This window comes from Dendrobates tinctorius, unplaced genomic scaffold, assembly GCF_039654945.1.
Source record: "Dendrobates tinctorius isolate UK_male_01 unplaced genomic scaffold, ASM3965494v1 ptg000143l, whole genome shotgun sequence".
Lineage (NCBI taxonomy): Eukaryota > Metazoa > Chordata > Amphibia > Anura > Dendrobatidae > Dendrobates > Dendrobates tinctorius.
In genome coordinates, this window is record NW_027361810.1 from 33209337 (window position 1) to 33225051 (window position 15715).

At 37.5% G+C, this 15715-nt stretch overlaps 1 protein-coding gene across 3 annotated transcripts; it reads right to left on the reverse strand.

Annotated features, from left to right (window-relative positions):
- Nucleotides 1–1895: 1895 nt before the first annotated feature.
- GCG (glucagon) lies at nucleotides 1896–14327 on the reverse strand. Of its 3 annotated transcripts, XM_073545239.1 has the most exons (7): nucleotides 14201–14327; nucleotides 12394–12491; nucleotides 10012–10173; nucleotides 6964–7098; nucleotides 6270–6383; nucleotides 5348–5488; nucleotides 1896–2461 (listed from the first exon to the last, which is right to left on the reverse strand). In XM_073545239.1, exons 2-7 carry the CDS (start codon nucleotides 12483–12485, stop codon nucleotides 2440–2442), a joined length of 666 nt encoding a protein of 221 aa, XP_073401340.1. In that variant the 5' UTR covers nucleotides 12486–12491; nucleotides 14201–14327; the 3' UTR covers nucleotides 1896–2439. The 3 variants fall into 3 exon arrangements, with proteins under 3 accessions (XP_073401340.1, XP_073401342.1, XP_073401341.1); XM_073545241.1 differs by lacking the exon at nucleotides 10012–10173; XM_073545240.1 differs by lacking the exon at nucleotides 1896–2461 and having other exon boundaries at nucleotides 5344–5488.
- Nucleotides 14328–15715: the final 1388 nt, after the last annotated feature.

Sequence of the window (15715 nt, forward strand, 5' to 3'; positions counted from 1 at the left end):
CAGCGATCTTGCTGTGTGTGACATGCATCAGCGACCGCCCCCCCCCCCCGCCGGGTATCGCTGATCATGCTTGATCGTCCTGGGTCATTTTTTGATCGTTGGTCTCCTGCTGGCCAGCACGCATCGCTGCGTGTGGCAGTGGGAGCCCAACTATCAGCGAGCTCCCAGCACTGTAAACAGACGCTAGTATCTAAGGTAAATATCGGGTAACTAAGCGGCGCACGTCACTTAGTTACCCGCTGTGTACCTTAGATACCTGCGTGCTCGCAGCTCCCAGCGCCAGCACGCTGGTATATAAGGTACACATCGGGTAACTAAGTGATGCGCATGCTTAGTTACCCGATATTTACCTTAGATACCAGCGTCCTCGCTGGTCCTGATCGCTGGTGAGTCTGCCTGTTTGACAGGTCACCAGCGATCATGTAGCGAGGCACCAGCGATCCTGACTAGGTCCTATCCTTGTTGGGATCGCTGGTGCATCTTTAAGTGTGACGGGGCCTTAACTGATCAAGGAGTCCCACAAGAGTGTGAAAACTACAAGACAAGCAACTCTAGAACACACCATAGTTATCAAGAGAGTTGACCAAAAGAGGGATTATAAGTACCACTATATATACTGTGCTGCATAAAGAGTGACACAGAAACTATGCAAAAGAGATTGAGGTGCTGCTGAGGAGATTGCCAGCAGACTATATTACATAACAAGTGATGCAAAGATTATGGCAAAGAGAGTTGTTCCTGAAGAGATTACTAGTAGATTATAGCAATTAACAATAAAGTGTTGCAGGTGTTAGTAAACTGTACCAAGTGTCAGTAAAGTGTTCCAGGTGTGATAAGGGCAAGGCGTTTTCCAAGCAGAGAACATAATAGAGACTTATTCTTGACTTTGAAGAGATTAGCAATCATAAAGTATGAGGCCTCACCAGAGAAAGTTCTAATTTTGAAGCCTGTGTGTTAGGAGGAGTGCCACAGCAGAGACAGGACACTGATGCTTGAGAGTAATAAGCTACAATACAGTAACTGAGCGAGTAGTCCACAAGGGATAGAGGTGCTGCTGAGGTGATTGCCAGCCAACTGTAGCAAGTAACAGCAAAATGTAGCAAATATCAGTGTTGTAAGCGTCAGTAAAGTGTTTCAGATGTCATCCCATCGTTATATTTGCAAGCCATCTACATCTATTCAAGTAAGCTGTTGACTCATGTAATATCCTTTAACCATCAAGCTTATTGCTTCTAAGTGAATAAAGTTGTTAAACTAGTATCTCTGTATGCCTGCATATTTTTCACCATCTTTGAGTTGTGAAACACTCTAGCATCAGGGAAACTAGGCCATATCTTATATGTAAAGGGACACACCACTACCAAAGTAATATAAAACGCTCTTCAACACTCAGTTATGATGATTAATACTTCAAAATTCAAGAAGGGCCCTTCTTTATATTATAGGCATTAGATTCGATGTTGACTCAGAGATTTAGGATTATAGGTTAGACTTGATGGATCTGTCATTTTTAACCTCAACAGCTACTTTATGCATGGGACAGATTTCATTTGCAGAAATTTTTACAGTAAATTTCCTGAGTGTTAGGCCGGTGTCCCACTTGCAACTGCAATGCGAGAAACTCGCGTGAGTCTCTCGCCTCAATACCCAGCACTGCCGCCGGCGGATCGGACCGGAGAGTTCAGCTGCTTAGAAATACATGCAGCCGCACACTCCGGTCCCGAGTGCCGGCGGCAGTGCCGGGTATTGAGGCGAGAGACTCACGCGAGTTTCTCGCATTGCAGTTGCAAGTGGGACACCGGCCTTAGACTACTTTGTCCAAAAGACTTTAGTGATCTGTTAAGGTGATGATTGCATTAGTTCCAGATAAGTTACAAATTCATCAACAATGAAAATGACGCTTGAAAAACTTTATTTAAGGCTGCTAGTTAATATTTTGAAAGCTTACCACTTCTGTAATAAACATTTCAAACAGGGTAACCTTTTGTGACATGATTGGAGTCAATTCTATGTACAGTTTATATTTATAGAAAAATAAGTTATATCTTTTTTATTTAAACTAGATATATTTTTCAGAACTATATTTTTCTTTTTTTTTCTTTTTTCTTTTTTTTCTTTAAATAATTGGGCGAGAAAATGGCACTTCTGGATTCAAGCCCTCATAGTTATGGAAGGACAGCCAAAGCATGTGCTCTAAGTACAATACCAGCCCAACCATTACCGAAAGCGTTAAACCTTTTATGGTTGATGTGTGTTTTAGTAGAATCAGCTCTAAGTGTCATTCCCCAACAAGAAAACACTATTGTAAATTTCTTTTTACTTTGCATGCAAAGCTATACTGTATGGCTTAATGATACACCTGCTTGAATTTACACAACACAAATTCATCATTTTCAAGTGACAGCCGGGTAGGTTCCTTGTTGAAGATCTTCTGTTTTCTTATTGTTCATCCAGCAAATCCCTTCATTAAAAAAAAAAACACAAAAGATATAAATACCAATTCTGTAAAATTCACAATTTTCTTAAATTTCTATGATAAATGTCCAATGTAGAGATAACACATACTGATATAGTTTACATAACAGGACATCGTAGGGTTCGTCAATAGTTCGGTGGCCACCTTGTATCTGGCCATACATTAGTCCTGTAACGGCAACCGTGAAAAATAATATTTCCCCCAAGGCAAGAGCTGCTTGTTTGCACCACATCTCCATTCTTGATCAAAGAGAAATTCTTAGCCTCTAGGGTATCTATATGCCCAGAAGGCCATAGACAGAACAGTCTTTAATTTATTTCTGTAAGCTGTGTCTTTATGGAATGATCTCATGCTGCCTTCCATTCAAGCACAAAAAAACTACGATTACGGTAATCGGAACGTATAGATATGTGACTGTAATATATTCCCAGTGTTACGTTTCTAATACACAGCCAGAAACCTTTGACTTAATTTTAGATATTTTGTCTTTAACAGGAGGAAGCACTTGTAATAGTAGACAAATAAAAGTTATTTGATAGATTTACAGGGCACTTCGGCATCATGGATTGTCCTACTTTTAATATTATATTACTGTAAATAAGTCCAAATTTCAAGACTGAATGATTTATTAACACATATTTATAGCAGTTGGAGATTCAGTTCTCTGATTCAGAGGCCAAAATCGCATGCATAGTCATAGAGGTAATAAACCAAATTCTTCAGAGTTGGACACAGACAGAAAAGGAATTCAGTGTGTGGACTCTTTGCAGTCCATTAGCTCATCATGATGCAGAGTTCCACTTGCATTGATGGTAGGAATGGGCACCCTATGTTTTGGGTCCCAGTGCGGCTGCACTAATAATATGTCCGCCCTTGAAATTCTTGCTACCTACAGCCATCATTGAAGTGAGCGTGGGAGCATATTGTATACTGTGACTGTCCAAGCATTGCCCTGGATCGATGTTACAGCCATCACTCAAGGAATTGGGGAGTGTTCAGTTCAGAGGCCCCAGGACATTTGCAATGGAAGTATGAAAAGGATTTAAAGGGTTGTTTATTAATGGGTAAACTTGCAAAAGCAGGAAACTTTGCGATTCACCTCTTATTAAAAATCCTCTCTGTTTACAGGAAAGGAGGGTTTTTCAATGGTGTACTGGACATTGCCAAGATTACTGGTCACCTCAGAGGTTTTCTAGACAAGGAGCATGTGCTTGCAGGCTATTTTCTATACAGCTTGCAAGTAACACGTTGAAGAACTTCAATGCTTACAAGCTCTTCCCAATAAGGCTTGCAAGTGCTGCACTCCTCTGATGCTACAGAGGCATAGCTGCCTCTGCTAACAGCACAAAAAGTGGGCAAGTCAGGCAAGCAACATAGCCATGTCACCGACCTGAACCATCAATCTTCAAAAGCACAGCACAACTCAGTATGAGCAGAGATGCGCATGCTCGACCTCAACTCCATTCTTTGTCTGTGGGAATGCCGGAAAAAGCTTCTGGATTCTGGAGGAAAGACCATCACTTCTGCTCCTGAAGAGTATGTGTTCGAGGATAGGACCGCTGTCTCGACTTTATGTGGACAAAAAGCCTCAGCACCGAAATGATGATGGAGAATGTTCTCCATCATCATTATAGTGCAGAGGTTTTTTTGTTTACTTGCCAGCGAAAGCTGTCAGGATTTGTTTTTCTTCTCAATTCCTACATTACTACAAACATACAAGTCCTAAGAGCACAGGTTCTAGAACACATTCACTATTTATTATGGTAATGTTGTTGTGTTCTTTGAAGCTGACTTTGCGCTATGCTGGGTTTAAAGATCATTCAAGATGCATTGAGGTTATCACTAAAGTGATTATTTCCGTATTATTAGGAATAACAGATGAATATTCTATATCTACAAGTACTAGCAAGAATATGAAGTGGTAGAGAAATAGGGGGCGCAGAGACACAACTGCACCAAAGCTCTGGTGGCTAAGGAGGTTCAAAGACCACATTACCACATGAGACGGCACTATTATTACAAATAATATCGGTGAAGATTATTCTGTAGAACTAGATGCAATTTCCATATAATCCATTCAAGTTTCTCTGGTTAAAAATTAATACTTGACTATTTTGCTTCGTAGATTGAGAGAAGCACAATTGACCACCAAACAGCTCAGTTATCTTGAGATGGTCCAATTTTAACAGCACAAAAAGATTGGGTACAACTGGGTACATTAGGAATGATTTGTGAAATCAAATAAGTATTGAGAAAATATATAGCATAAATATTTTATCTAAAGCCATTTCACTTCGCCTATCATAAGAACGGGGATGCCCTAACTTCAGCACTACATAACAAGGTGGCTGGAAGAGCAACATACCAAGTCCAAAATAAGAGAGGTTGCTGCACATGTGTTTGCCTCTCTCTCCAGTACATTAGAGAGATGTGGATTGAACACTGTAGCTGATTGTAGATTGTTAAAGGGGTTGCTGGTTCTTCTGGAGCGGACCACTGTGCTCCTAAATTAATCTATATAATAAAGTCATTTGGAGGAACCGCACATCAATAGGCACAAATCTGCTCGAGTGGTTTTATTAGTTGCTTCTCATACCCAAATGTTACACCATTGTAGTTGATTGACATAAGGTGACGTTTCGGGTTCTAGGCCTTCATCACGCCCTTGACCCAGTAGAAGACCTTTTGATGAGTGCAATTCCAGGAAAACAATACAGGGTAAAGTGGATGAGAGTACGTGGTGCTAGGGTTGTAGAAGGCCTTTGGACATCTTGAGTGTTATCTGGCAAGAGAGATGGTGCAGAAACTCCAGGACCAAGTTCTCTCTTCCACCGGCTTTAAAATTGCCTGTACAATATATAACATAACTACCTTTCTTTAACTGGGGTGTTGATGATCCAATCCAAAAATTCTTGGGCAGCCTTAATATCGAGGGCTTTGTTGAAATCACTGGTAAAACTGCCATCAGCGTGTCTTCTGTCCAAGTCATCTGCATCAGAAACCTCTGCGAAACTTACAAGAGAAATAAACACGTCAAAAAACTGCTGTAACAAGAATAAAACAAAAAGCCAAATATCGACAAAATGTAAATGTACAAAGAATGTAAAACAGTAACTGAACTAAAGTACAAGTTTCTTAGCATTGAATAAGTATATATGTAAAGTGCGCTGGAGTGTAGTCTTAGGCTTTTTTGGGGTGCTAGTTGCCACTATGTTTTCTGTTTTAAAGTACAAATTATTTCCAAGATTTTGACTAATTGAAAAATCTTTTTTTCAACAAAGCCATTGGAAGTTACTATTCTATAGTTTTTTGCTCTACTTTCCTATTCTTTTATTGTATCTGGCAGAAAAGTTATGCTTGGATTACATTTATTGGTCTAAATATTTCTGTCCAGATCAGCTGAAATTTTTGCTTTTTCAATTCTACCTTCAAAAGGCTTTTTACTAGTAAAAGCAAAAAGAAGAAAATACGAAATAACATTAGAATCATAGAATCATAGAATCATAGAATTGTAGAGTTGGAAGGGACCTCCTGGGCCATCTGGTCCAACCCCCTGCTCAAAGCAGGATTCGCTAAATCATTCCAGTCAGTTGTCTGTTCAGCCTCTGTTTGAAGACTTCCATTGAAGGAGAACTCACCACTTCTCGTGGCAGCTTGTTCCACTCATTGATCACTCTAACTGTCAAAAAGTTTTTTCTAATATCTAATCTGTGTCTCCTCCCATTCAGTAAGCTATTATTATTGATATTACGACATTCGGCATTTATTTAGTTAAACAATATAAAATTCTTACTTTCTCTTTGGTCTTCCTTTAATTAACCAATCAACAAATTCTTTGGCTGCTTTTTCTTCCAAAAAGCTGGACATATCACTAGTGTAAGTTCCCTCTGCGTGCCTTTCGAGTCTCCTAAACAACAAAAAAAGGCCTTTAGATTGGTAAATGATTGAAAACTTTAGATTTTTTTTTAAAGATGTTCTCTTTTTAATTATTTTTATAAAATAGATTGCGAAGAGGGATTTTGATCACGATAGTTTGCCTTATGCTAATAAAAACCCTAAAACGCGTTTACAAGGGTCATAAAGCAAAGAGGGTTTCTTACTGCCAAAGTATCTCAGCTCCATTATATCAGCTCTTATATTATACACCCCATTATATCAACTCTTTAAAAGGATATCTGTCTTTCCACAATCTGTTTTGTATATTTGCAAATTTTTTGATTTTAGATTTATTATTTTGATAAATACTCTCTCAATGAAGAATAAACTAATTAATATAATAATTTACCAAAGGAAACTTGTATTTCTAGGTTCAGATTATACAGATTATAAGAAAAAATCTATAAAAAAAATATAAAGACATATCTGGTAACTTTTTATATGGATTATTACTAGATGATTATTAGTAGAAATGGAAGTGTGAAACTTGTTGACAATATGGAAAATGGTATTGAAACCAATGTTTAATGGATTCAGAGAATCATTCTTACTGTTTCTTTGGTTTTCCTTTTATCAACCAATCAATGAATTCTTTGGCTGCCTTTTCTTCCAAAAATTGGGTAACATCATTGGTATATGATCCTTCTGCATGCCTTTCAAACTGGACATTACGTCTTGATATTCCTCTACAAAAACAAGTTGAAGAATTAAAGTTGTACCCATAGTTAGAAATGGTATGAATTGGTTCCCAAGACCATGTCCAGCGGCAATGTTAGTAATCTGTGGCCGTTGGTCAGGAGCCCGGTGAACCACCTGCTACCTGTTGGAATCTGAGGCTCTTCTTTTGATTAGCCAATCTAGCACAACATTACATCATGCATGATGCCCCAATGATGACCATGTTAGTAAACCAAAAGAGAATTCAGTGATGCCATCAGGTAAGAGGTTTTTTTTGCAGGGCTCCCATCTGGTCGCCACAGATTACTGACGTGTGTGCTAGACCAGTTCCTGCAAATCGATTCACACCATCTCTACCCATAACAAAAGTGATTAACAAAAGTATCATAACACATATAATATTGAGAATTTTGTTCTATATGGAGGGAGTACATACACTCAACGCAGACCATGTGAAGGTGGATTAGTGGTTAGTACTGTTGCTTTGGGGTCCTGCGTTCAAATCCCACCAAGGACAAAATCTGTAAGGAGTTTGAATGTTCTCCATGTGTTTGCGTGCATTTCATCCGAGTACTCTGGTTTCCTTCCACACTCCAAAGACATACTAATAGGGAATTTAGATTGTGAGTCCCATTAGGGACAGCGACAATAATGTCTGTAAAGAGCTGCAGAATATGATGACGCTATCTAAGTAATGCATAATAATAATTATGGGGCCCCTTGAGAGAGTGGGCCCAGGCCAGTTTGACTGAATCTCCCCAAGTCCGTTCATCTCAGGTTGGTACAGATGCAGTATTATCAACTATTACCTGAATGGGACCCTTGCAATCCTTGGTGGGGGTCACTTAGCCCTATGTATACCCCGGCTGCAGGTCTTAAACCTGTTCACATTTTTTGACTGGTTTAAACTGAAGATCACATATTCCCCCATGTCAGGAAAATGATAAATAGAAATTCAGGACAATTTCTGGGTCAATAGGACAGATCTAATGTCTATAACGGTGATTCCCAACTTCACTACTGTTGGGAACCCATTGTAAAAATGTCTCAACTTCCGGAGAACTCTTAGAGTATATCACAGAAGCTTAGTGAAGGGGCAGGGACAATATTTCCATATGCTGGTCAGGTATGTTAGTTGTCACGGCAAGCATCTGTGTTCAGGATAAAACTGGTATAAAATTTATGTTGTAAAAGTAACAGATTTTGATGTTGCCATCTTCTGGAGGACCCCTAACAAGGTTCCAAGGAACCTCAGATTTCCAGTAAATGGTAATGGATAGCCTCGGAAGAATATACCCTATGTTAAAATTTTGAATGGCTCTATAAACGCGCGAGACTGTATCCTTTGTTAACATTTTTTTACAATCTTAGACAAAAAAAAGTGATCAGAGCTACTAGAAAAAAAGGTAAAAACAAAAATATACTCATGTCTCTGTATCCGTGTGGCTCTATGTTGCCGCTGTATGAATTTTTATTGAAAAGTTACTTACTACAGTCCTCACAGTATATGGGGATAAACAAGAGTTATCGAAAAAAAAGACCCTTTTCCTAATCTTAGACATCTCCTTTATTAATATATTATTTTGTGAGCAGGGACAATATTGGATTTATTTGACCCAGTAACCCCCGAGAATAGAAGTTCTGTATATTGCTAGCAAGTATAATTAAAATGAATGGTTACAACATGCTTCATCTTAAGTAAATATGAAAACTTTTATGAACTTTTACCCATCTCACAAATATTAACCACCTTCTTTGTTGTTCGAGTTACTGTAAACCATTATATGAGCCGGTAATTGCACTAATTAAGGATTTACTTGTATTAATAGCTAAGCGAGAAATTTGGAATGTTCAAAAGTGAAGAGTAGAACCTTATGGGAAATTTGTGCACTGTTCTCCAAAGTAAACTACTAATATTATATTCACTACACATGTGAGAATCATCCACAGCTGAATTTTGGATGACTGTCCTCTATTTTGCACTGATTAAGTAGGGTTTTTATGATAGCAGGCAAATGGGTGCAACACAGTCGAGATCTGCGATAAAACTGCCCATGACTTACGTCAAATCGTAATGACTTTCTGGTAAGTTCTAGTTAAGCATGAGGTTTTTTTTATGTGCTTCATCTGTAGTTGCACCAAATCTCAGTTTAGTAGTGCGAATCTCGGGTGCGCGGCACACTATTAATATACTAGCGCTTAGGTAAAACTCATCCTAAGACTGGAAAATTTGGCAAAAAGCTGTAATATCGATCTGAATTAATTCAATACACTGATTTAGTTCCAGTAGAGGTAAATGATAATAAAAAGTCAAGATGGAGTTTCTGTGTTTTCTTTACTTTTAGAATTGGTCTACTCAGATGAGTTTAAAAAAGTAAAACTTTTAAATTAAAAAAGTCTACATTTTAGTGAATTTACAATGTTGGGCATTTATATGTCATAAAAGCTACATTTTTAGAGTAATCATCAATTGTGCAATGGGGCTATATGTATGTTCAAGACACTGGGTGTACATACTTATGTGCACTGTCAAGCATCCTAATGAGCATCTTCTGAGCCAAAAGAGTGGCCAGAAGTGTTACAGATAGGAAGCATTTTAATTCCATCATTGAGACCACCTGAAAATAGTCAAGATTACCATTGCTGATCCATCATGGCACACAACAGATCAAATGCTGGCAGAAAATTCACCATTACATCTCCAGTGTATCATCACATTGGACACACACCACAAAAAAAAATCAAACAAGGAGACACAAGTGGGATTTCTGAACATCGATGGTGAGGTTGATTGGACAAACAGGACTGACGGTAGAGTGGTGAAAACAAACAAGGTTAACTCAAGGGTAACGGACTTAGAGGGACCCGGACTTGAATTATCTCAAACAAAAGGCACACGCTGTGGTCTCCAGATTTCTTACCCGCTTCTTTTTGAGTTCATTAACCACTGGACAAAGTCTTGAGCCCGCCTGGAGTCTAGGTACTTGCTGTAATCACTAGTAAATGTGCCTTGTGAGTGACGTTTAACTTCATTGTGGTGATCTGAATCATCTAGTGCTTCAGTCCTTGCGGCTTTGACTGATCTGCGTATACAATTTTTTAATTTGTGATATAGATTGCTATTAAAAAAAACCCTGAGGGGATAGATAGCGCCGACTTCTACACCTGTAGGTAATATTGGAGGTAGTTCACGTACAAAATTGAAAACAGAGAGTGTGACCTGAGCCGCCTGTACGCTCGAGGACCCAAGTGCTTGGACGCTCTTTCAAAAGTTACTTGTAGATATTTTAGATATTGTTTCAACCATCAATTAATCTTTTTTTTTTTACAGTTCATTTCTTTTAAAAAGTCTAGTTCACATTCCTGTTCCCTTATGGCTTTTCTGGAAAAGTTGAAGGAGAGGTGATGGCACAAGTCACCTCATTGTTAATTGTTTTTGTTGTGCCATTCTTTCCGAAAAAAAAGTGTTTGTCTTTAACATGGATGGTCTTGATAATTTGTCAGCCGAGACTGAAGTAACCTTGCATGCTATGTTCATTTGGGTCTATTGAATATGTTTGGCAGGTTATTGTTTGCTTTTTACAGGGGTATCAAATTAAGCCACCTCTTTGATGTATGTCAATTCAGACTAAGATTATTTAATAAAACAAAGAGCAAAACACAAAGTAAAATAGTTTTATATTATATTATGAACATTTGATTATTATTTTAGTATTATTATTATTTTAGTGTTATTTTATTATGGTATTTTTATTATTATATTATTTTACATTATTATTAGTAGTATTTAATTTTATATTACTATTACATTTTTTTCTACAAAATCTACACTATCATTACTTTAAACTACTGGGTCCTTTTTATTTGTTATAAGGAGAGGACTTCTTCCATGATTTTTCCGATGTAGAAAACAACTGACTTATGTAATAGAGACCATATAAATGTCATTAAAGATTTACATTATGCAGATATAACTTTTCCAACCAATGCCTATACGCTGTAATGATCCCATCATCGCAACGTACATCACAATTCTCAGAAATGCAAAGTCTTCAAGGAGCTATGAACATGTGGTTTCTATGACTTGTTCTGTACAGAACATTCAATAAGACAAGCCTACCGCACATGTTTTTTCTATTAGACAGATTACAGTATCTGACCGGCAAGACTTTTTTTTTCTGCCTAAACCTTCGGTTATTTACTAAGATGAAACTAAAACTCTGGTTTACATTGCTTATATTGGAAAAAGTTTTTCAAAATGTCTGTCGATAAAGGGGCATTCCCATCTTATCTTACCGTGCCACAACGTAATGACCGTGGGGGGTAGTCTGATCTCTGACACCTTCAGATATTGACAGAACAACTGACAGTTGATTAGTAATGTCATTTTTCACATGAAAAAAGTGTTCAGTGGAGTAATTTGAACTATTATTAGGATATGTCAGAAGTTGGTCTGACTTCTAAGGATCCCGTTGATCATAATACTAAAATGACTGAGGTCTCTCCAGCTTGATTTATGCCAAAATCACAAGAAACAGCATCATGGTGCACAAAATTTTTCACAAAGTAGCAACGATCAATCAGAGGTGCTGTTCTTCATTCTGAGGATCGGTAAATGGTGGCGTATCTCATAGATATGGCTTCAGTTTGCCTTATGGGTTAAACCCCTTTAGCAAAAAGACCTTTAAAGATATCAGTCCCGTTTTATACATTTGTTCAGAAGGGATGGTAAGGTCAGTGACCGGCCAAATGGGAAGCTACAGAGTAGATATAATTTATATACAAAATATAGAATAATTACCATAATCTAAATAAACCATAAAGGGGCTGTCCAGGGAAAACAAGTTATCACCTATCCATCGGGTGGATTATAACTTCAAGATCTGTGGGATCTGACTGATAGGACCTACACCAATAGGCAGAATGAGGAATTCCATTCCAACTGGGATAAAAGTTTCCAGTTCTGCCAACCGATGGGGTCCCAGCAGTCAAGGGCCCACCCGTCAACAAGTCATCAACAAGTTTAATAATCTAATGGAAAAATATAGACTGCATTTCGCACTTCATAAAGTAGCTCAGAAGCAACGAGTAGTGGAACTGTTGGAAACTACGAACATTCCGCTAATGAATATCTAAATTAAGATTCATTTCAACATTTTGGCTTCATGGAAAATTCTTAAATTCAAAAACATCTAGGATATATGGAATAAAAAGTTTGACACTGTAATAATGCGTATCGTATGGACTTTTAAAGACTGGAGATTTAGCAGGTAGATATTTTCTAGTAAACTCTAAGCGTATACCTGGATTTGTCTTCTGTTTCCTGGACTGGATTTTGGAAACTTCCTTGTAGAAGCATGAAAAGAAGCCCCAACATGTAGAAAATGCTTTTCATGATTTTCTGGAAAAGATGTGAAGTCAAATGTTATTTTTTTATAATAACTATTTTAAGAAGAGAAATTATAACTTATAGCGTATATTATTTTATTTGCCATTTTAACAATGTTATGGATCTGATTTCTGGGATTATGGCCCTCAGAGTCCGTTAACAGAACGACTGATTCATTGGGATCAGAAATGTCCATATATTGTAAGAGGCTTGTATAATTTAAGAGTGTGATAGATATTTTGATATTTGATATTCTAATATGGGCAGCACGGTGGCTCAGTGGTTAGCACTGCAGCCTTGCAGCGCTGGGGTCCTGGGTTCGAATCCCACCAAGGACAACATCTGCAAGGAGTTTGTATGTTCTCCCCGTGTTTGCGTGGGTTTCCTCCGGGTACTCCGGTTTCCTCCCACATTCCAAAAGACATACTAATAGGGAATTTAGATTGTGAGCCCCCATCGGGGACAGTGATGAAAATGTGTGCAAACTGTAAAGCGCTGCGGAATATGTTAGCGCTAAATAAAGATTATTATTATTATTATTATTCTAAGCTTGGATGTATCCTGCAACAAGAAATGTACAATAAAGACATAGACTGAATGTAGAAATGCATGTTTAGTCCGAATCATACACACCATACACACACACACACACATATATATACAGTATATATATATATATATTAGGGTGCCAAGGAAAAATGAACTTTGCAAATTGGTAAGTCTTACCCCTCAAATTTGTTCCTTTTGTCCTTTTGGCATAAGGATTCACCATGTAATATATGTTGACATTAAATTTAGATTTACCACTTGCTCAAGGCATGTGAATTATTCCATTTATTTCATTTAGCCCCCTAGGGGGACTAGTAAAAAAAAAAAAAAAAGTTAAAAAAAATTTTTTTAAAAATTAAAAAAAAATAATAATAAAACCTAAAAGTTCAAATCACCCCCCCTTTCGCCCCATTGAAAATGAAAGAGTTAAAAAAATATACACACATCTGGTATCGCCGCGTTCAGAAACGCCCGATCTATCAAAATAGATGACATACCATACATAACGCGGAATATGCATGACGGATAAATACTAAACAAACATTTAAAACTACAATATGATGTGCCATTGAGCAACCAGTAAATGATAACTAATCTTAAAAAAAGAAAATTATAAAATATCAATCACCAAAAAGGAACAAAATTAGGAGGTAAGACCTTCAAAAACTTGCTACTTAATTTTTAACATGCATTTCCTTGGCACCCTAATATATAACAAAACACAACAAAAAACAAGCTTGATGAATAAAAGTATATCTATTTATATACATGATAGATATATGTATATATATATATATATATTGCATACATCTAGTATTCAAAGTGAGATAAATATGTAAAATGAATGCAATGCAATTTTTTTAATAAAGAAAAATACCCCAAATTCACCAAAAATTATAAATAATGAAAAGAATTAAAGCTAAAATAGGATATATATATATATATTTTAAATCTAAATATGTATTACAATCATAAAATACGTGACAGAATCAGCAAAAGACAAAAGTGCTGCAATTCATAATAAAATGAATAAAAAACACAAAAAAAGTCTGACTGAGCAAAGTAACCTAAATTATCAGTAATATTATATTAATAATACAGATGCTATATTTTAACATAGTTTTTGCATTAATCTTGTCCACTTTATGGCATGGTAAAAAGAAAGAACTTACCGTGAAGTGTACGTCTGAAAATGGACACAATGATGCTCTCAGCAAAGCAAGTTTCAGATCTTTCCTGATGATGATTCCGACTGCTGATGCCACAAAGCATTTTATACTCTTTTCAGCTTCATTGAACATTGTGAGGATGCATTATACGCATTAATTTTGACACAGATGATCATGTGATTGCCGATGCTTTAAATGTTTCACATATGACTGGCTGCTTTTTGTTTAATTTACACATTAGAGACGGCTGGCGGGTCATTGGGAAACAATCGCACACGTACAAGTGCTTCCTTTTCAGGTGTGCAAGTGCAGGTATAATGCAATGTCCGATGAGAGATTATGTGAACTCCTTTTGATTCAGCTATCTTGTGTATGATATTGATCTTCACTACAGATGAAAATGCACTTAGCGTGAAGTGAGGATTTAACGAATCTCCAAGCTGATTTATTTTCTTATTTTTATCATTGATTTCTTACTTATTTATCATTTATTAATCAATTTTCTTTTTTTTAACCTTTATGTCTTCTCTAATCTTATTTTATTATTTTTATCGTTTATTATTATTTTTTATTTTTTATTTTATTTTTATTTTTTTTAAACTTTATGCCTTTTTTTACCATTATGCAAAGATATGATCGAATAAAGAGAATTGCCTCCAAAATATGAACCCGTCTTCAAAGACAGCCATCGCAGCCGTCAGTTCATTTGGTCAGTCACATATTTCCCTTATCAGAGTCAGTAATGAGCGGTCATATAGGAGCGCTTAGGAAGCAACCCAGGGGGAGACAGGATGTTGGGTCTCCACCACAGCTCCAGACGAAAACCTCAGATGGAGGATAGGAGCACTGAGAATATGAAAAACATTCTTAGAAGCGCAGGAAAGAGACTTAGATGAGAGATGGGGTTACACCACAACGAGTTTCGACAGAGGATCCGTCCGGGGATTACATCCGAACACCCTGCAAAAGGTGAATCAGGTGTATGTGGCAACAGGACCACTGACTAAAATTCTCCTGACAGAGTCAACGTGTGCTTTGATGTCACATATAGTGTAGGACAGACTAAGTGCAACACAAAGGGATAAGGGGAAGAAGAGGTGTCCAACACTGGGGAGGTGGAGAGTGGAGACCCCTAGGCAGATCTAACATCATCCTGTCTACCCTAATAGACCCTAAATAGGTTCCACACCTATCGCCGAGCAGGATAACTAGTCCCTGTCAGACCCTAGCAATAAGCCCTACTTAGGGATGGAAGGGGTAAATGCTGGTCGAACTCCACTAACACTAAAGATAGCTAGGATACACAAAATAAGGGGAAACTTAGCTTGAGTAGACTCAGAGAGAAATACCGTCATCCTACTAATGCCAAAGAGGACACTAGCCAACTGCTGCAGCTCCAAAACTCAACAGGGAAGTGCAAATAGAAAATAACACTTGCAACTCCAACAGTAAGTTGGGAGTTATAAACACTCAGATCCAGGTGACTGCATTAAGGCCAGGAGAGGTGGCCAACAGTCT